At 39.6% G+C, this 22,910-nt stretch overlaps 1 protein-coding gene across 1 annotated transcript in view; it reads left to right on the top strand.

Moving 5' to 3' along the window:
* The window catches only part of TEX11 (testis expressed 11), a 472,254-nt gene that overhangs the window by 227,073 nt on the left and 222,271 nt on the right, over positions 1-22,910 (top strand). Inside the window, 2 exon segments of the mRNA XM_064278445.1 lie at positions 8,625-8,746; positions 10,050-10,187. Of these exon segments, the coding sequence (XP_064134515.1) occupies positions 8,625-8,746; positions 10,050-10,187 (260 nt within the window).

The following is a 22,910-nucleotide window of genomic DNA, read 5'->3' as shown; positions in this document are numbered from 1 at the left end:
AGCAACAAAAGAAACCCTCAGGCACCAGAAGAAAGCAAATAATCAAAATTAGAGCAGAATTTAATGAAATAGAAAACAGAAAAAAAAAATTGAAAGACTTAACAAGACCAAAAGCTGGATCTTTGAAAAAATTAACAATATTGATAAACCATTGGCCAAACTGACAAAAGAAAAGCAGGAGGGGGAGCAAATAACCAAAATAAGAAATGAGATGGGCGATATTACAACAGACCCAACTGAAAATAAAAGAATCATATCGGATTACTATGAAAAATTGTACTCTAAAAAATTTGAAAACCTAGAAGACATGGATGAATTCCTAGAAACACACTACCTACCTAAACTAACACAAACAGAGGTAGAACAATTAAATAGACCCATAAAAAAGAAGAGATTGAAAGATAATCAAAAACTCCCCCCAAAAAAGCCCTGACCCAGACAGCTTCACTGCAGAGTTCTACCAAACTTTCAGAGAAGAATTAACATCATTACTACTAAAGGTATTTCAGAGCATAGAAAAGGACGAAACTAAACTCTTTTATGAAGCCAGCATATCCCTGATACCAAAACCAGGTAAAGACACCACAAAAAAAGAAAATTACAGACCTATGTCCCTCATGAACTTAGATGCAAAAATCCTCAACAAAATTCTAGCCAATAGAATTGAACACCATATCAAAAAAATAATTCACCATGACCAAGTGAGATTCATACCAGGTATGTAGGGATGGTTCAACATTAGAAAAACAGTCAATGTAATCCATCATATAAACAAAAGACAAGAACAACATGATTTTATCAATCGATGCAGGAAAGGCATTGGACAAAGTTCAGCACCCATTCATGATAAAAACTCTCAGCCAAATAGGAATAGAAGTAAAATTCCTCAACATTACAAAGGGCATTTATACAAACCCCACAGCCAACATCATCCTAAATGAAGAGAATCTGAAAGCATTCCCCTTTAGATTGGGAACCAGACAAGGATGACCTTTATCACCACTCTTATTCAGCATTGTGCTGGAGGTCCTAGCCAGAGCAATTAGGCTAGATAAAGAAATAATGGGCATCCAAATTGGTAAGGAAGGACTAAAAGTATCTCCATTTGCAGATGACGTGATTTTATACACAGAAAACCCTAAGGAATCCTCAAGAAAACTACTGAAACTAATAGAAGAGTTTAGCACGCTATCAGGATACAAGATAAACATACAAAAATCAGTTGGATTCCTCTACACCAACAAAAAGAATATCGAGGAAGAAATCACCATATCAATACCATTTGCAGTAGCCCCCAGGAAGATAAAATACTTAGGAATAAATCTTACCAGAGATGTAAAAGACTTATTCAAAGAAAACTACACTATGTTTCTGCAAGACACCAAAAGAGATCTACATAAGTGGAAAAACATACTTGGCTCATGGATAGGAAGGCTTAACATTGTAAAAATGTCTATCTACCAAAAGCCATCTATAGATACAATGCAATTCCCTTCCAAATTTCAAAGACATTTTTTAATCAGTTGGAGAAACAGATCACCAACTTGATATGGAAGGGAAAGAGAGCCTGGATAAGTAAGGAGTTACTGAAAAAGAAGAACAAAGTGGGAGGCCTCACTCTACCTGATTTTAGATCCTATTACACTGCCACAGTAGTCAAAACAGCCTGGTACTGGTACAACAACAGATACATAGACCAATGGAACAGAATTGAGAATCCAGACATAAATCCATCCACATATGAGCAGTTGATATTTGACAAAGGCCCAAAGTGAGTTAAATGGGGAAAAGACAGTCTTTTTAATAAATGGTGCTGGCATAACTGGATATCCATCTGCAGAAAAATGAAACGAGACCCATACCTCACACCATGCACAAAAACTAACTCAAAATGGATCAAAGACCTAAATATAAAATCTAAAACTATCAAGATCAGGGAAGAAAAAATAGGGACAATACTAGGAGCCCTAATACATGGCATAAACAGTACGCAAAACATCACTAACAATGCAGAAGAGAAACTAGATAACTGGGAGCTCCTAAAAATTAAACACCTATGCTCATCCAAGGACTTCACCAAAAGAGTAAAAAGATTACCTACAGACTGGGAAAAAGTTTTTAGCTATGACATTTTCAATCAGCGCCTGATTTCTAAAATCTACATGATACTGCAAAAACTCAACTACAAAAAGACAAATAACCCAATTAAAAAATGGGCAAAGGAAATGAACAGATGCTTCACTAAAGAAGACATTCAGGTGGCTAACAGATGCATGAGAAAATGCTCATGATCATTAGCCATTAGAGAAATGCAAATCAAAACTACAATGAGATTCCATCTCACTCCAACAAGGCTGGCATTAATCCAAAAAACACAAAATAATAAGTGGTGGAGAGGTTGCGGAAAGACTGGAACACTTATATACTGCTAGTGGGAATGGAAAATGGTACAACCACTTTGGAAACTGATTTGGCACTTCCTTGAAAAACTAGAAATAGAACTACTATACTATCCAGCAATCCTGCTCCTTGGATATATCCTAGAGAAATAAGAGCCTTTAGACGAAGAGATATATGCACACCCATGTTCATTACAGCACCATTTACAGCATGAAAAAGTTGGAAACAACCAGCTGCCCATAAGTGGATGAATGGATAAATAAATTATGGTGTATTCACACAATGGAATATAACCCATCGATAAAGAACAATGATGAATCCGTGGAACATTTCATAACATGGAGGAACCTGGAAGGCATTATGCTGAGTGAAACTAGTCAGCTGCAAAGAGACAAATATTGTATAAGACCACTATTATTAGAACTAGAAAAAAAGTTTAAACAGAGAAGAGTATATTCTTTGATGGTTATTAAATGCGGGGACGGAGGGAGGGAGAGTGGTTTTCACTAATTAGGTAGTAGATAAGAACTACTTTAGGTGAAGGGAAAAACAACACACAATACAGGAAAGGTCAGCCCAACTGGACTAAACCAAAAGCAAAGAAGTTTCCTGAATAAACTTAACATATTGAAGGCCAGCATGGCAGGGGCAGGGGTTTGGGGACCATGGTTTCAGGGGACATCTAAGTCAATTGGCATAATAAAATCTATTAAGAAAACATTCTGCATCCCACTTTGGGGAGCAGCATTTGGGGTCTTAAATGCCATCTAATGTATTAATTGGTCTCAACCCATCTGGACCAAAGGAGAATGAAGAACACCAAAGACAGGGTAATTCTGATCCAAAGAGACAGAACGGGCCACATAAACCAGCGACTACATCAGCCTGGGACCAGAAGAACTAGATGGTGCCTGGCTACAACTGATGACTGCCCTGACAGGGAACACAACAAATAACCCCTTAGGGAGCAGAAGAGCAGTAGGATGCAGACCCCAAATTCTCGTAAAAAGACCAGACTTAATGGCCTGACTGAGACTAGAATGACCCCAGAGGTCATGATCCCCAGACTTTCTGTTAGCTCAAGACAGGAACCATTCCTAAAGGTAACTCTTCAGACAGGGATTGGACTAGACTATGGGATAGACAGTGATACTGGTGAAGAATGAGCTTCTTGGATCAAGAAGACACATGAGACTACGTTGGCATCTCCTGTCTGAAGGGGAGATGAGAGGGTAGAGAGGGTCAGAACCTGGCCAAATGGACACGAATAGAAATAGAAGAGGGAAGGAGTGTGCTGTCCCATTAGGGGGGGAGTAATTAGGAGTATATAGCAAGGTGTTTATAAATTTTTGTATGAGAGTCCAACTTGATTTGTAAACTTTCACTCAAAGCACAATAAAATTTTTTAAAAAAGATGAAATACTTAGAAGTAAATCTAACCAGGGATATAAAAGTCTACTACAAAGAAAACTACAAAACACTACTGCAAGAAACCAAACGAGGCCTTCCCAAATGGAAAAAAACATACCATGCTCTTTAATAGGAAGACTCAACTGTCTAGTGGGCTACAAGTCCAAATTCAGGGTGTCAGCTCCAGGGAAAGGCTCTCTGTCTCTGTCAGCTCTGGAGGAAAGTTCTTGTCATGAGTCTTCCCTTGATCTGGGAACACCTCAGCGCAGGAACCTCAGGTCGCCACGTCTCTCTGCTTGCTTCTGCCTTTTATATCTCAAAAGAGATAGGATTAAGACACTACTTAATCTTGCAGACCTCATCAATATAACTGCCATTAATCCATCCGTCTTATTACATCATAGTGATAGGATTTACATCATATACAAAAATTAAATAAAATGGCGGACAATCACACAGTACTCAGAATCATGGCCCAGCTAAGTTGACAGATATTTTTGGGGACACAATTCAGTCAATCCATGGCAGTAACTAATGTCACAAAACAATTGGTGTACTAATTTTTTAATGAGAAACTAATTTGCTGTGTAAACTTTCACCTAAAGCACAATAAAAAAATGGATCAAAGACAATATAAAACCTTGAACTAGAAAGATCATGGAAGAAAAAATAGGGACAACACTTGGGACCCTAAATAAATGACATAAATTCAATACAAACCATAATAGTGCACAAACACCAGAAGATAGAATGGAAAACTGGGAGCTCCTAAAAATTAAAGACTTATGTTCATCAAAGTCTTCACCGAAAGAGCACAAAGAGAATATACATGCTGGGAAAATTTTTTGGCTACTACTTGTTCAGCAAGGGTTTAATCTCTAAACTATATGAAAATATCAAAAAGACAAGTAATCCAATTTAAAAATGGGCAAAGGATATGAAGAGACAGTTCACCAAAGAAGACATTCATGTGGCTAACAAGCACATGAGGAAATTCTCGGAATCATTAGCCATTAGAGGAATACAAATCAAAACTACACTGAGATACCATCTCACCCCAACATTACTGGTGCTAATCAAAAAAACAGAAAATAACAAATGTTGGAGAGGCTTCTGGAACACTGGAGGCTTCTGGAACATTGGAATTCTTATGCATTGCTGGTGGGAATGTAAAATGGTACAACCACTATGGAAAACTGATATGGCGCGTCCATAAAAAGCTAGAATATACCCAGAAACACTGTACGTTCCAGCAATCTTACTCCTAGGAATATGTGTGTTATGTGTTAGGTGCCGTTGATTCAGGTCTGACTCATAGCAATCCTATGTACAACAGAACAAAACACTACCTGGTCCTGCGCCATCCTAACAAACATTGTTATGCTTGAGCCGATTGTTGCAACCACTGTGTCTATCCATCTAATTAAGAGTCTTCTTTTTCCCTGACCCTCTACTTTACTGAGCATGATATGCTTCTACAGGGACTGGTCCCTTCTGATAACATGTCCAAAGTACATGAGAGGAAGTCTCGCCATCCTTGCTTCTGGTGAGCATTCTAGCTGTATTTCTTCCAAGACAGATTTGTTCATTCTTTTGGCAATCCATGGCATAGTCAATATTGTTTGCCAACGCCACAATTCAAAGGCATCAATTCTTCTTCCATCTTCCTTATTTATTGTCCACCTTTCCACAAGCATGTGAGGCGACTGAAAACATCATGACTTGGGTCAGGCACACCTTAATCCTTAAAGTGACATCTTCACTTTTGAATACTTTAAAGAGGTCTTTTGCGGCAGATTTGTCCAAGGTAATACAGCATCTGCTTTCTCGATTGCCGTTTCATGGGCATTGACTGTGGATCCAAGTAAAATGAAATCCTTGACAACTTCAAGGTGGGATATAATCTAAGAATATATTATAGAGAAATAAGAGACATCACATGAATAGACATATGCACACCCATGTTCATTGCAGCATTATTCACAATAGCAAAAAGATGGAAACAACCTAAGTGCCCATCAACAGTTGAATGGATAAACATATTATTGTACAGACACAGAATGAAATATTACCCAAGGATAAGGAACAACGATGAATCTGCAAAACATCTCACAACATGGATGAATCTGGAGGGCATTATGCTCAGTGAAATAAGTCAATTACAAAAGGACAAAAACTGTATTAGATGACTGTTACAAAAACATAGGAAAAGGTTTACACACAGAAAAAAAACAATCTTTGACAGTTGCAAGGGAGGGGAAGCATGGGGAGGGGGAATCACTAACTAGGTAATACCAAAAAAAAAACCAATCCCGTCGCCATTGAGTCAATTCCGACTCATAGCGACCCTATAGTAGATAGGTGTTAACTTTGGTGAAGAGAAAGATAGTACACAATATGTGGGAAGTCCACAAAACTTGATCAAGGCAAAGTCATAGACACTCCATGTAGTTGTTGTTAGGTGTCATCGAGTTAGTTCTGATTCATAGTGACCTTATGTACTACAGAAAAAAACACTGCCTGGTCCTGCGCCATGCTCACAATCCTTGTTATGCTTGAGCCCATTGTCACAGCCACTGTGTCAATCCATCTCTTTGAGGTTCTTTCTCTTTTTCATTGGCCCTCTTCTTTACGAGACATGATGTCCTTCTCCAGGAACTGATTCCTCCTGATAACATGTGCAATGTATGTAAGACATAGTCTCACCATCTTTGCTTGTAAGGAGCATTCTGGTTGTATTTCTTCCAAGACAGATTTATTCATTCTTTTGGCAGCCCACGGTATATTCAGTATTCTTCACCAACATCACAATTTGAAGGCATCAATTCTTCTTTCCTCTTCCTTATTCATTGTCCAGCTTTCACATGCATATGATGCATTTGAAAATACCATGGCTTGGATCAGGCGCACCTTAGTCTTCAAGGTGACATCTGTGCTTTTCGACACTTTAAAGAGGTCTTTCACAGAGATTTGCCAACTCAGTGCGTCTTTTGATTTCTTGACTGCTGCTTCCATGGGTGTTGATTGTGGATCTAAGTAGAATGAAATCCTTGACAACTCCAGTCTTTTCTCTGTTTATCATGATGTTGCTTATTCGTCCAGTTGTGAAGGTTTTGGTTTTCTTTACGTTGAGGTGTAATCCATACTGAAGGCTGTGGTCTTTGATCTTCATGAGTAAGTGCTTCAAATCCTCTTCACTTTCAGCAAGCAAAGTTGTGTCATCTGCATAATGCAGGCTGTTAATGAGTCTTCATCCAATCCTAATGCTGTATTCTTCTTCCTGTATTCCAGCTTCTCAGATTATTTGCTCAGCATACAGATGGAATAAGGATGGTGAAAGGATACAACCCTGAAGCACAACTTTCCTGACTTTAAACTATGCTGTATCCCTTTGTTCTGTTCAAACGACTGCTCCTGGTTCCTCATGAGCACAATTAAGTGTCTTGGAATTCCCATTCTTCTCAATGTAATCCATAATTTGCTATGATCCACAGAGTCAAATGCCTTTGCATAGTCAACAAAACATAGGTAAACATCTTCTGGTATTCTCTGCTTTCAGCCAGGATCCATCTGACATCAGCAATGATATATCTGGTTCCATGTCCTCTTCTGTATCTGGCCTGAATTTCTGGCAGTTCCCTATCGATAATACTGCTGTAGCCACTTTGAATGATCTTCAGCAAAATTTTGCTTGCACGTGATATTAATGATATTGTTCGATAGTTTTTGCATTCGGTTGGATCACCTTTCTTGGGAGTAGGCATAAATATGGATCTCTTCCAGTTGGTTGGCCAGGTAGCTGTCTTCCAAATTTCTTGACACAGATGAGTGAGTGCTTCCAGCGCTGCATCCATTTGTTGGAACATCTCAATTGATATTCTGTCAATTCCTGGAGCCTTGTTTTTTGCCAATGCCTTCAGTGCAGCTTGGACTTCTTCCTTTAGTACCATCAATTCCTGATCATATGCTACCTCTTGAAATGGTTGGACGTCGAACTATTTTTTTTTTTGGTATAGTGACTGTGTATTCCTTCCATCTTCTTTTGGTGCTTCCTGCATTAATAATTTTCCCCATAGAATCCTTCAATACTGCAACTTGAAGCTGGAATTTTTTCTTCAGTTCTTTCAGTTTGAGAAATGCCTTGCGTGTTCTTCCTTTTTGGTTTTCTATCTCCAGCTCTTTGCGCATGTCATAATACTTTAGTTTGTCTTCTTGAGCTGCCCTTTGAATTCCTTCTGTTCAGTTCTTTTACTTCATCATTTCTTCCATTTGCTTTTACTACTCAACCTTCAAGAGCAAGTTTCAGAGTCTACATCTGTGGAAAGAGACGATGGAAAAGCTCAGTATCATCAGTCAGAACAAGGCCGGGACCAACTGTGGAAGACCATCAATTGCTCATATGCAAGTTCAAGTTGAAACTGAAGAAAGTTAGAACAAGTTGATGAGAGCCAAAGTACGACCTTGAGTATTTCCCACCTGAATTTAGAGACCATCTCAAGAATACATTTGACACGTTGATCACTGTTGACCTAAGCCCAGATGAGTTGTGGAATGACATCAAGGACATCATCCATGAAGAAAGCAAGAGGTCATTAATAAGAAAAAAAAAAGACCGAAATGGATGTCAGAAGAGATTCTGAAACTTGCTTTTGAACGTTGAGTAGCTAAAGAAGCTTCATAGACACATCCAAACACCCTGAGGGACTGAATTACTGGGGATGAGGGCTGGGAACTATGGTGGCAGGGGCCATCTAGGTCAATTGGCATAACATAGCTTATAAAGTAAATTTGCTACGTCCAACTTTGGTGAGTAGTGTCTGGGGTCTTAAAAGCTTGCGAGTGGTCATCTATTGCTCCTATCCCTTTCATAGCAGAGGAGGATGAAGAAAACCATGGCACAAGGAAAATATTAGTCCAGAGGACTAATGGACCGCAAGTATCACAGCCTCCACCAGCCTCAGCCCAGAACAACTAGATGGTACCTGGCTGTCACTGGCCACTCTGTCACGGATCACAATAGAAGGTTCTGGATGGAGTGGGAGAAAAATGTAGAACAAAATTCAAATTCACAAGAAAAGAAGAAAAAGACCAGACTCACTCATCTGATAGAGACTGGAGGAACCCCTGAGGCTCTGGCCCCTGGACACCCTGTTATCTCAGAACTGAGACTACTCCCAAAGTTCATCCTTCAGCCAAAGATTAGACAGGTCTATAAAACAAACAATAACACATGTGAAGAACCTGCTTCTAAGTTCAATCATTTATACGAAACCATATGGGCAACACCTGCCCAAAAGCAATGACGACAGGGCAAGAAGAGACGGAAAAAAAATGGGCAGATGACAGCGGGAAACCCAGGGTGAGAAGGGAAGAGTGTGGACACATCTCGGGGATTGCAACTGATGTCACAATTTGTGTATAAATTGTTGAATGGGAAACTACTTTTCTCTGTAAACTTTCACCTAAAGCACACACACACACACAAAAATCATAGTACATTAACTTGATTAAGTGTTACATAATCCCTTAAAATTGATAACTATGAATACTACATGGCAACATAGATTAATATTTACAAAACAAAGTTAAACAGAAAGAATAGAACATGAACTTCTATATAAGTTACTATTAAAAAAAAACAAACAAATCCCTTGCCATGGAATCGAGTCCAACTCATAGCAACCCTATAGGCAAGAGTAGAACTGCTCCATAGAGTTTCCAGGGCACACCTGATGGATTCAAACTGCCAACTCTTTGGTTAGCAGCCATAGCACTTAACCACTACATCACTAGGGTTTCCAAAGTTATTATTACAACTATGCAAACATCCTAAAGGATAACAATTAAAATGGAACATAGAAAAATGAAAATAGCTGTTTTAGCGTAGTTAATTTTAAAAATTTTACCATTGTTGTTTTTAAAAAAGATTTTAAAATAGATTTTGAGTTTTCTGAGGTGGTTCACCGCTTTCTCAGACTTTTCATCCCACCTGTGAAATTTCTAATCTGTGGGAAGAAGAGAGGATATTGATTGCCACTTTATCTAAAAACTATACTGACCAAGACTGATAATAAAATGCACCTAGAACACAACTAGAAAAGGTATTGTGTTTTGGTTACCTAAAAAAAAAAGAAACACCATTTTATTAATTTCTAGAGATTACTTGGAAAAATTAGGGTCAAATGTAGAGATACTGATGTGTGATTTTGATGTTTTTGTGTTTTGTTTTTGAACTCTAGGTACAAAATTACACTGATGCCCTGCACTGGTACTGTTATTCTCTGAAGCTTTATGCATCTGATCAGATGGATCTGAATTTGGCAAGGCTGCAGAGGAACATGGCTTCCTGTTACCTGAAGCTGAAACAACTTGATAAGGTCCTTTGCTTTATCTATTTTTCAGAGACAGCAAATGTTTTTATGTACAGTAATAGAGAGATGGATGCAGTGTTATGACTTAGTTGTTAGGTTAGGATGTCTGACAGCTCTTTCACACAGGACAAAGTCAAATTGTTATTTCCCTGATTTGCATACTGTAAACACTAATAAGTGGAACTTCCCAAATGGAGAGAGAATTTAGAAGATCATTCATCCTATTTACTGTTTATTTTTCGCACCTTATTCTGAAAGGTAATAATGTCATTGGAGCTCCTGAACAAGGTTATCTGCTACTCATCATCTTCAATATTGTCTTTTAAAGCAGACTGAATTCTAAGATAAACATTTAGTGTTTATTTTTTGTACCTTATTCTGAAAGGTAATAATGTCATTGAATCTCCCGAACAAGGTTATCTACTACTTACCATCTTCAGTATTGTCTTTTAAAGCAGACTAAAGTCTATGGTAAATATTTTTGTCAGGCATTCAGTGAGAAAAAATACGTACGTAAAATGGTCATTCTTTCATCTTTTTTGGTTGTTATCTCTTACCTTTCCAACCACCCTAGAAAATGTCCAATAATTACTTTCTTATCAGAAGGGAAAAGAGATAAAAGCTTTTTTAAGGATACAGCCGTTCATACTTCCCAAAGCAATTGGGACATTTCTTCCTTTGAGTGTTGTATAGTATGCATATAATGTTAGCCATTGCCTCCTGAAAGAGCCTCTGAACCTTTCATTTCTCCTGTAGTGTTAGCATCTTATTTCCTCTCTCCAAGTCACGAAAGTTGTGTGTCAGGGTTGTGTCCTTTCACCATACTTATTCAATCTGTATGCTGAGTAAATAATCCACGAAGCTAGAATATATGGAGAAGAATACAGCATCAAGCGTGGAGGAAGACTCATTAACAACTTGCAATATGCACATCACACAACCTTGCTTGCTGAAAGTGAAGAGGACTTGAAGCACTTACCGGTGAAAATCAAAGACCACAGCCTTCAGTATGGATTACACCTTAACATAAAGAAAACCAAAACTCTCACAACTGGACGAATAAGCAACATCATGATAAACAGAGAAAAGACTGAAGTTGTTAAGGATTTCATTTTGCTTGGATCCACAAACAACACCCATGAAAGCAGCAGTCAAGAAATCAAACGACATATTGCATTGAGCAAATCTGTTGCAAAAGACTTCTTTAAAGTATTAAAAGGTAAAGATGTCGCTTTAAGGACTAAGGCGCACCTAACCCAAGCCATGGTGTTTTCATTCGCCTCATTTGTGTGTGAAAGCTGGACCTGGACCAAAGAAGAATTGATGCCTTTGAATTATGGTGTTGTGAGAGTTTTGATTTTCTTTATATTGAGGTGAAATCCATACTGAAGGCTGTGGTCTTTGATCTTCATGAGTAAGTATTTTATCTCCTCTTCACTTTCAGCAAGCAAGGTTGTGTTATCTGCATAACTCAGGTTGTTAATGAGTCTTCCTCCAATCCTAATGCTGCATTCTTCTCCATATATTCCAACTTCTCGGATTATTTGCCTGCATACAGATGGAATAAGGATGGCGAAAGGAAACAACCCTGAAGCACAACTTTCCTGACTTTAAACCATGCAGTATCCCCTTGTTCTGTTCAAACGACTGCTCCTGGTCTATGTACAGGTCCCTCATGAGCACAATTAAGTCTTCTGAATTCTCATTCTTCTCAATGTAATCCATAATTTGTTGTGATCCACAGAGTCAAATGCCTTTGCATAGTCAAACATAGGTAAACATCTTCTGGTATTCCCTGCTTTCAGCCAGGATCCATCTGACATCAGCAATGATATACCCGGGTCCATGTCCTCTTCTGTATCTGGCCTGAATTTCTGGCAGTTCCCTGTCGATAATACTGCTGTAGCCGCTTTGAATGATCTTCAGCAAAATTTTGCTTGCACGTGATATTAATGATATTGTTCGATAGTTTTTGCATTCGGTTGGATCACCTTTCTTGGGAGTAGGCATAAATATGGATCTCTTCCAGTTGGTTGGCCAGGTAGCTGTCTTCCAAATTTCTTGACACAGATGAGTGAGTGCTTCCAGCGCTGCATCCATTTGTTGGAACATCTCAATTGATATTCTGTCAATTCCTGGAGCCTTGTTTTTTGCCAATGCCTTCAGTGCAGCTTGGACTTCTTCCTTTAGTACCATCAATTCCTGATCATATGCTACCTCTTGAAATGGTTGAACGTCGAACTGTTTTTTTGGTATAATGACTCTGTGTATTCCTTCCATCTTCTTTTTTTTTATTAACTTTTATTGAGCTTCAAGTGAACGTTTACAAATCAAGTCAGTCTGTCACATATAAGTTTATATACATCTTACTCCTTACTCCCACTTGCTTTCCCCCTAATGAGTCAGCCCTTCCAGTCTCTCCTTTCGTGACAATTTTGCCAGCTTCCAACTCTCTCTATCCTCCCATCCCCCCTCCAGACAGGAGATGCCAACACAGTCTCAAGTGTCCACCTGATATAATTAGCTCACTCTTCTTCGGCATCTCTCTCCTACCCACTGTCCAGTCCCTTTCATGTCTGATGAGTTGTCTTCGGGAATGGTTCCTGTCCTGTGCCAACAGTAGGTTTGGGGACCATGCCCGCCGGGATTCCTCTAGTCACAGTCAGACCATTAAGTATGGTCTTTCTATGAGAATTTGGGGTCTGCATCCCACTGATCTCCTGCTCCCTCAGGGGTTCTCTATTGTGCTTCCTGTGAGGGCAGTCATCAGTTGTGGCCGGGCACCAACTAGTTCTTCTGGTCTCAGGATAATGTAGGTCTCTGGTTCATGTGGCCCTTTCTGTCTCTTGGGCTCTTAGTTGTCGTGTGACCTTGGTGTTCTTCATTCTCCTTTGATCCAGGTGGGTTGAGACCAATTGATGCATCTTAGATGGCCGCTTGTTAGCATTTAAGACCCCAGACACCACATTTCAAAGTGGAATGCAGAATGTTTTCATAACAGAATTATTTTGCCAATTGACTTAGAAGTCCCCTTAGAGCATGGTTCCCAAACCCCCGCCCTTGCTCCGCTGACCTTTGAAGCATTCATTTTATCCCGGAAACTTCTCTGCTTTTGGTCCAGTCCAATTGGGCTGACCTTCCATGTACTGAGTGTTGTCATTCCCTTCACCTAAAGCAGTTCTTATCTACTAATTAATCACTGAAAAACCCTCTCCCTCCCTCCCTCCCTCCCTCCCCCCCAACCACAAAAGTATGTGTTCTTCTCAGTTTATACTATTTCTCAAGATCTTATAATAGTGGTCTTATACAATATTTGTCCTTTTGCCTCTGACTGATTTCGCTCAGCATAATGCCTTCCAGGTTCCTCCATGTTATGAAATGTTTCACAGATTCATCACTGTTCTTTATCAATGCGTAGTATTCCATTGTGTGAATATACCACAATTTATTTACCCATTCATCCGTTGATGGACACCTTGGTTGCTTCCAGTTTTTGCTATTGTAAACAGAGCTGCAATAAACATGAGTGTGCATATATCTGTTTGTGTGAAGGCTCTTGTTTCTCTAGGGTATATTCCGAGGAGTGGGATTTCTGGGTTGTATGGTAGTTCTATTTCTAACTGTTTAAGATAACGCCAGATAGATTTCCAAAGTGGTTGTACCATTTTACATTCCCACCAGCAGTGTATAAGAGTTCCAATCTCTCCACAGCCTCTCCAACATTTATTATTTTGTGTTTTTTGGATTAATGCCAGCCTTGTTGGAGTGAGATGGAATCTCATCGTAGTTTTAATTTGCATTTCTCTAATGGCTAATGATCGAGAGCATTTTCTCATGTATCTGTTGGCTGCCTGAATATCTTCCTTAGTGAAATGTGTGTTCATATCCTTTGCCCACTTCTTGATTGGGTTGTTTGTCTTTTTGTGGTTGAGTTTTGACAGAATCATGTAGATTTTAGAGATCAGGCGCTGGTCTGAGATGTCATAGCTGAAAATTCTTTCCCAGTCTGTAGGTGGTCTTTTTACTCTTTTGGTGAAGTCTTTAGATGAGCATAGGTGTTTGATTTTTAGGAGCTCCCAGTTATCTGGTTTCTCTTTGTCATTTTTGGTAATGTTTTGTATTCTGTTTATGCCTTGTATTAGGGCTCCTAAGATTGTCCCTATTTTTTCTTCCATGATCTTTATTGTTTTAGTCTTTATGTTTAGGTCTTGATCCACTTGGAGTTAGTTTTTGTGCATGGTGTGAGGTATGGGTCCTGTTTAATTTTTTTGCAAATGGATATCCAGTTATGCCAGCACCATTTATTAAAAACACTATCTTTTCCCCAATGAACTGACACTGGTCCTTTGTCAAATATCAGCTGCTCATATGTGGTTGGATTTATACCTGGGATCTCAATTCTGTTCCACTGGTCTATGTGCCTGTTGTTGTACCAGTACCAGGCTGTTTTGACTACTGTGGCTGTATAATAGGTTCTGAAATCAGGTAGAGTGAGGCCTCCCACTTTCTTCTTCTTTTTCAGTAATGCTTTGCTTATCTGAGGCTTCTTTCCCTTCCATATGAAGTTGGTGATTTGTTTCTCTATCACCTTAAAAAATGACATTGGAATTTGGATCGGAAGTGCATTGTATGTATAGATGGCTTTTGGTAGAATAGACATTTTTACTATGTTAAGTCTTCCTATCCACGAGCAAGGTATGTTTTTGCACTTAAGTAGGTCCTTTTTAATTTCTTGTAGTAGAGCTTTGTAGTTTTCTTTGTATAGGTCTTTTACATCCTTGGTAAGATTTATTCCTAAGTATTTTATCTTCTTGGGGGCTACTGTGAATGGTATTGATTTGGTGATTTCCTCTTCGATGTTCTTTTTGTTGATGTAGAGGAATCCAAGTGATTTTTGTATGTTTATCTTATAACCTGAGACTCTGCCAAACTCTTCTATTAGTTTCAGTAGTTTTCTGGAGGATTCCTTAGGGTTTTCTGTGTATAAGATCATGTCATCTGCAAATAGAGATAAGTTTACTTCCTCCTTGCCAATCTGGATGCCCTTTATTTCTTTGTCTAGCCTAATTGCCCTGGCGAGGACTTCTAGCACAATGTTGAATAAGAGCGGTGATAAAGGGCATCCTTGTCTGATTCCCGTTCTCAAGGGAAATGCTTTCAGGTTCTCTCCATTTAGAATGATGTTGGCTGTTGGCTTTGCATAGATGCCCTTTATTATGTTGAGGAATTTTCCTTCAATTCCTATTTTGGTGAGAGTTTTTATCATAAAAGGGTGTTGGACTTTGTCAAATGCCTTTTCTGCATCAATTGATAAGATCATGTGGTTTTTGTCTTTCGTTTTATTTTTTTTTTTTAATTTTTATTAAGCTTCAAGTGAACATTTACCATTCCAATCAGTCTGTCACATGTAGGTTTACATACATCTTACTCCCTTCTCCCACTTGCTCTCCCCCTATTGAGTCAGCCCGTACAGTCTCTCATTTCGTGCCAATTTTACCATCTTCCCTCTCTCTCTATCTTCCCATCCCCCCTCCAGTCAAGAGTTGCCAACACACTCTCCAGTGTCCACCTGATTTAATTAGCTCACTCTTCATCAGTATCTCTCTCCCCCCCACTGACCAGTCCTTTTCATGCCTGATGATTTGTCTTCGGGGATGGTTCCTGTCCTGTGCCATCAGAAGTTCTGGGGAGCATTGTCTCTGGGATTCCTCTAGTCGCAATCGTACCATTAGGTGTGGTCTTTTAATGAGAATTTGGGGTCTGCATCCCATTGGTCTCCTGCTCCCTCAGGAGTTGTCTGTTGTGTTCCCTGACAGGGCAGACATCGATTGTGGCCGGGCACCAACTAGTTCTTCTGGTCTCAGGATAATGTAGGTCTCTGGTTCAAGTGGCCCTTTCTGTCTCTTGGGCTCTTAGTTGTCGTGTGACCTTGGTGTTCTTCCTTTGCCTTTGCTCCCGGTGGGTTGAGACCAATTAATGTATTTTAGATGGCTGCTTGTTGGCATTTATGACCCCAGGTGCCACAATTCAAAGTGGGATGCAGAGTGTTTTCATAATAGAATTGTTTTGCCCATTGACTTAGAAGTCCCCTCAAACCAAGTTCCCCAGACCCCAGCCCCTGCTTCGCTGACCTTTGAAGCTTTCATTTTATCTCGGAAACCTCTTTACTTTTAATCCAGTCCAATTAGGCTGACCTTCCTTGTTTTGAGTGTTGTCTTTCCCTTCACCCAAAGCAGTTCCCATCTACAGATTGATCAATAAAAAGCCCTCTCCCTCCCTCCCTCCCTCCCCCCTTTGTAACCACAAAAGTATGTGTTCTTTTCCATTTTTTCTATTTCTCAAGATCTTATAATAGTGATCTTATACAATATTTGTCCTTTTGCAACTGACTCATTTCGCTCAGCATAATGCCTTCCAGATTCCTCCATGTTATGAAATGTTTCAGAGATTCGTCACTGTTCTTTATCGATGCGTAGTATTCCATTGTGTGAATATACCACAATTTATTTACCCATTCGTCCGTTGATGGACATCTTGGTTGCTTCCAGCTTTTTGCTATTGTAAACAGGGCTGCAATAAACATGGGTGTGCATATATCTGTTTGTGTGAAGGCTCTTGTATCTTTAGGGTATATTCCGAGGAGTGGGATTTCTGGGTTGTATGGTAGTTCTACTTCTAACTGTTTAAGATAACGCCAGATGGATTTCCAAAGTGGTTGTACCATTTTACAATCCCACCAGCAGTGTATGAGAGTTCCAGTCTCTCCGCAGCCTCTCCAACATTTATTATTTTGTGTTTTTTGAATTAATGCCAGTCTAGTTGGTGTCAGATGGAATCTCATCGTAGTTTTAATTTGCATTTCTCTAATGGCTAATGATCGAGAGCATTTTCTCATGTATCTGTTGGCTGCCTGAATATCTTCCTTAGTGAAATGTGTGTTCATATCCTTTGCCCACTTCTTGATTGGGTTGTTTGTCTTTTTGTGGTTGAGTTTTGACAGAATCATGTAGATTTTAGAGATCAGGCGCTGGTCTGAGATGTCATAGCTGAATATTCTTTCCCAGTCTGTAGGTGGTCTTTTTACTCTTTTGGTGAAGTCTTTAGATGAGCATAGGTGTTTGATTTTTAGGAGCTCCCAGTTATCTGGTTTCTCTTCATCATTTTTGGTAATGTTTTGTATTCTGTTTATGCCCTGTATTAGGGCTCCTAGGGTAGATCCTATTTTTTCTTCCATGATTTTTATCGTTTTAGTCTTTATGTTTAGGTCTTTGATCCACTTGGAGTTAGTTTTTGTGCATGGTGTGAGGTATGGGTCCTGTTTCATTCTTTTGCAAATGGATATCCAGGTATGCCAGCACCATTTGTTAAAAAGACTATTATTTCCCCAATTGACTGACACTGGTCCTTTGTCAAATATCAGCTGCTCATAAATGGATGGATTTATATCTGGGTTCTCAATTCTGTTCCATTGGTCTATGTGCCTGTTGTTGTACCAGTACCAGGCTGTTTTGACTACTGTAGCTATATAATAGGTTCTGAAATCAGGTAGGGTGAGGCCTCCCACTTTCTTCTTCTTTTTCAGTAATGTTTTGCTTATCCGGGGGTTCTTTCCTTTCCATATGAAATTAGTGATTTGTTTCTCTATTCCCTTAAAGTATGACATTGGTATTTGGATTGGAAGTGCGTTGTATGTATAAATGGCTTTTGGTAGAATAGACATTTTTACTATGTTAAGTCTTCCTATCCATGAGCAGGGTATGTTTTTCCATTTAAGTGTGTCCTTTTGAATTTCTTGTAGCAGAGTTTTATGGTTTTCTTTGTATAGGTCTTTTACATCCTTGGTAAGATTTATTCCTAAGTATTTTATCTTCTTGGGGGCTACTGTGAATGGTATTGATTTGGTTATTTCCTCTTCGGTGTTCTTTTTGTTGATGTAGAGGAATCCAAGGGATTTTTGTATGTTTATTTTATATCCTGAGACTCTTCCAAACTCTTCTATTAGTTTCAGTAGTTTTCTGGAGCATTTCTTAGGGTTTTCCATGTATACGATCATGTCATCTGCAAATAGTGATAGCTTTACTTCCTCCTTACCAATCTGGATACCCTTTATTTCTTTGTCTAGCCTTATTGCCCTGGCTAGGACTTCAAGTACGATGTTGAATAAGAGCGGTGATAAAGGGCATCCTTGTCTGGTTCCCGTTCTCAAGGGAAATGCTTTCAGGTTCTCTCCATTTAGAGTGATATTGGCCGTTGGCTTTGCATAGATGCCCTTTATTATGTTCAGGAATTTTCCTTCAATTCCTATTTTGGTTAGAGTTTTTATCATGAATGGGTGTTGAACTTTGTCAAATGCCTTTTCTGCATCTATTGATAAGATCATGTGGTTTTTATCTTTTGTTTTATTTATGTGATGGATTACATTAATGGTTTTTCTGATATTAAACCAGCCTTGCATACCTGGTATAAATCCCACTTGATCAGGGTGTATTATTTTTTTGATGTGTTGTTGGATTCTATTGGCTAGAATTTTGTTAAGGATTTTTGCATCTATGTTCATGAGGGATATAGGTCTAAAATTTTCTTTTTTTGTAATGTCTTTACCTGGTTTTGGTATCAGGGAGATGGTAGCTTCATAGAATGAGTTGGGTAGTATTCCGTCTTTTTCTATGCTTTGAAATACCTTCAATAGTAATGGTGTTAAGTCTTCTCTGAAGGTTTGGTAGAACTCTGCAGTGAAGCCATCTGGGCCAGGACTTTTTTTGTTGGGAGTTTTTTGATTACCGTTTCAATCTCTTTTTTTGTTATGGGTCTATTTAGTTGTTCTACTTCTGAATGTGTTAGTTTAGGTAAGTAGTATTGTTCTAAGAATTTATCCATTTCTTCTAGGTTTTCAAATTTGTTAGAGTACAATTTTATGTAGTAATCTGATATGATTCTTTTGATTTCATTTGGTTCTGTTGTGATGTGGTCCTTCTCGTTTCTTATTCGGGTTATTAGTTTCCTTTCCTGTATTTCTTTAGTCAGTCTAGCCAATGGTTTATCAATTTTGTTAATTTTTTCAAAGAACCAGCTTTTGGCTTTGTTAATTCTTTCAATTGTTTTTCTGTTCTCTAATTCATTTAGTTCAGCTCTAATTTTTATTATTTGTTTTCTTCGGGTGCCTGATGGATTCTTTTGTTGCTCACTTTCTATTTGTTCAAGTTGTAGGGACAGTTCTCTGATTTTGGCTCTTTCTTCTTTTTGTATGTGTGCATTTATCGATATAAATTGGCCTCTGAGCACTGCTTTTGCTGTGTCCCAGAGGTTTTGATAGGAAGTATTTTCATTCTCGTTGCTTTCTAAGAATTTCCTTATTCCCTCCTTGATGTCTTCTATAACCCAGTCTTTTTTCAGGAGGGTATTGTTCATTTTCCAAGTATTTGATTTCTTTTCCCTAGTTTTTCTGTTATTGAGTTCTAGCTTCATTGCCTTGTGGTCTGAGAAGATGCTTTGTAATATTTCGATGTTTTGGATTCTGGAAAGATTTGTTTTATGCCCTAATATGTGGTCTATTCTAGAGAATGTTCCATGTGCGCTAGAAAAAAAAGTATATTTTGCAGCAGTTGGGTGGAGAGTTCTGTATAAGTCAATGAGGTCAAGTTGGTTGATTGTTGTAAGTAGGTCTTCCGTGTCTCTATTGAGCTTCTTACTGGATGTCCTGTCCTTCTCCGAAAGTGGTGTGTTGAAGTCTCCTACTATATATGTGGAGGTGTCTATCTCACTTTTCAATTCTGTTAAAATTTGATTTATGTATCTTGCAGCCCTGTCATGAGGTTCGTAAATATTTAATATGGTTATGTCTTCCTGATCAATTGTCCCTTTTATCATTATATAGTGTCCTTCTTTATCCTTTGTGGCGGATTTAAGTCTAAAGTCTATTTTGTCAGAAATTAATATTGCTACTCCTCTTCTTTTTTGCTTATTGTTTGCTTGATATATTTTTTTCCATCCTTTGAGTTTTAGTTTGTTTGTGTCTCTAAGTCTAAGGTGTGTCTCTTGTAGGCAGCATATAGATGGATCGTGTTTTTTTATCCAGTCCGTGATTCTCTGTCTCTTTATTGGTGCATTTAGTCCATTTACATTCAGCGTAATTATAGATAAGTAAGTTTTTAGTGCTGTCATTTTGATGCCTTTTCATGTGTGTTGTTTGCCATTTCATTTTTCCACATACTTTTTTGTGCTGAGACGTTTTTCTTAGTAGCTTGTGAGATCCTCATTTTCATAATGTTTAACTTTGTATTTATTGAGTCGTTACGTTTTTCTTGGCTTTTTTCTTGAGTTATGGAATTGATATTCCTTTTTGTGGTTACCTTTTTATTTACCCCTATTTTTCTAAGTAAAAACCTAACTTGTATCCTTCTATTTCGCCTTGTATCACTCTCCATCTGGCAGTTCAATGCCTCCTATATTTAGTCCCTCTTTTTGATTATTTTGATCGTTTATCTATTGATTTCCATGATTTCCTGTTGTGTGTATTATTTTGTTTATTTATTTATTTTTTAGAATTAGTCTTCATTTGTTTGTTTTTGTGCTTTCCCTGTTTGAGTTGCCTTGATATCAGGACGTTCTGTTTTGTGACCTTGTATTGTGCTGGTACCTGATATTATTGGTCATCCGGCCAAACAATCTCCTTTAGCATTTCTTGCAGTCTTGGTTTAGTTTTTGCAAATTCTCTAAACTTGTGTTTATCTGTAAATATCTTAATTTCTCCTTCATATTTCAGAGAGAGTTTTGCTGGATATATGATCCTTGGTTGGCAGTTTTTCTCGTTCAGTGCTCTGTATATGTCGTCCCATTCCCTTCTTGCCTGCATGGTTTCTGCTGAGTAGTCTGAACTTATTCTTATTGATTCTCCCTTGAAGGAAACCTTTCTTTTCTCCCTGGCTGCTTTTAGAATTTTCTGTTTGTCTTTGGTTTTGGCAAGTTTGACGATGATATGTCTTGGTGTTTTTCTTTTTGGATCAATCTTAAATGGGGTTCGATGAGCATCTTGGATAGATATCCTTTCTTCTTTCATGATGTCAGGGAAGTTTTGTGTCAGGAGTTCTTCAACTATTTTCTCTGTGTTTTCTGTCCCCCCTCCCTGTTCTGGGACTCCAATCACTCGCAAGTTATCCTTCTTGATAGAGTCCCACATGATTCTTAGGGTTTCTTCATTTTTTTTAATTCTTTTATCTGATTTTTTTTCAGCTATGTTGGTGTTGTTTCCCTGGTCCTCCAGAAGTCCCAGTCTACATTCTAGTTGCTCGAGTCTGCTCCTCTGACTTTCTATTGCGTTGTCAAATTCTGTAATTTTATTGTTAATCTTTTGGATTTCTACATGCTGTCTCTCTATGGATTCTTGCAACTTGTTAATTTTTCCACTATGTTCTTGAATAATCTTTTTGAGTTCTTCAACAGTTTTATCAGTGTGTTCCTTGGCTTTTTATGCATTTATCCTAATTTCATTTGTGATATCTTTAAGCATTCTGTAAATTAGTTTTTTATATTCTGTATCTGATAATTCCAAGATTGTATCTTCATTTGGGAAAGATTTTGATTCTTTTGTTTGGGGGGTTGGAGAAGCTGTCATGGTCTGTTTCTTTATGTGGTTTGATATGGACTGCTGTCTCCGAGCCATCACTGGGAAACTAGATTTTCCAAGTAGTCAGCTAAAAAAAAATGCAGTCAGATCCCTATCTGAATTCTCTCTCTGGCTCCGGGTATTTGGATGTTAATGGGGTCACCTGGGGAGGGTGGGGGAGGGATCTGAGAGCTAGGAGTGTAGCACCACAGAATATAGAGCTGAACACCACGTTCACGCTCCACCCCCGTTTGCCAAAATCCGGGCTGGACGGGTCCCTGGCTAGGACACTGCTTTCCTTGCTCGGAAACCAGTCACTTCCTCCTGGGGACTTCCTCCGGTGCGCGGCACCGCTCGTGGGCACTGGGTGGGCGTTTCCCGCACGAACGGGTGGGCCCGCCCCCAGGGTCTATTCAGGCGATTATAATTGGGTCCCGCGGTCACGCCCCGCCTGTGCGCGCGCCCAAATCCCAGCGGGATGACTTCCGGGTTGAGACGCTGCTTTCCCCGTTCTGGAACCAGTCACTTCCTCCCGGGGACTTCTCCTTCGGGAGCGCCACACCTCTCGCGCGAACTGGGTTGGCGTCACCTGCACAGCCAGGTGGGCCCGCCCCCTGGGTCAATTCAGGGTAATAAAAATGGACCCCGCGCTCACGCCTCACCCGTGCGCGCGCCCAAATCCCAGCGGGATGACTTCCGGGTTGAGACGCTGCTTTCCCCGTTCCGGAACCAGTCACTTCCTCCCGGGGACTTCTCCTTCCGGAGCGCCACACCTCTCGCGCGAACTGGGTTGGCGTCACCTGCACGGCCAGGTGGGCCTGCCCCCTGGGTCAATTCAGGGCAATAAAAATGGACTCCGAGCTCACGCTCCGCTCGTGCGCGCGCCCAAGTCCCGGCAGGACGGCACCCCGTCTGGGACGCTACTTTCTGCGCTTCGGGACCAATCACTTCCTCCCGGGGACTTCTCCTTCCGGTGTGCCACACCTCTCGCGCAAACTGGGAGGGCGTCACTCGCACGACCAGGTGGTCCCGCCCCCTGGGTCAATTCAGGGTGATAAAAATGGACCCCGCGCTCATGCCCTGCCCGCGCGCGCGCGCGCCCAGATCCCAGCGGAATGGCTCCCCGT

This window comes from Loxodonta africana, chromosome X (genome assembly GCF_030014295.1).
Source record: "Loxodonta africana isolate mLoxAfr1 chromosome X, mLoxAfr1.hap2, whole genome shotgun sequence".
Taxonomy (NCBI): Eukaryota; Metazoa; Chordata; class Mammalia; order Proboscidea; family Elephantidae; genus Loxodonta; species Loxodonta africana.
This window is presented reverse-complemented; position numbering and strand designations above follow the sequence as displayed.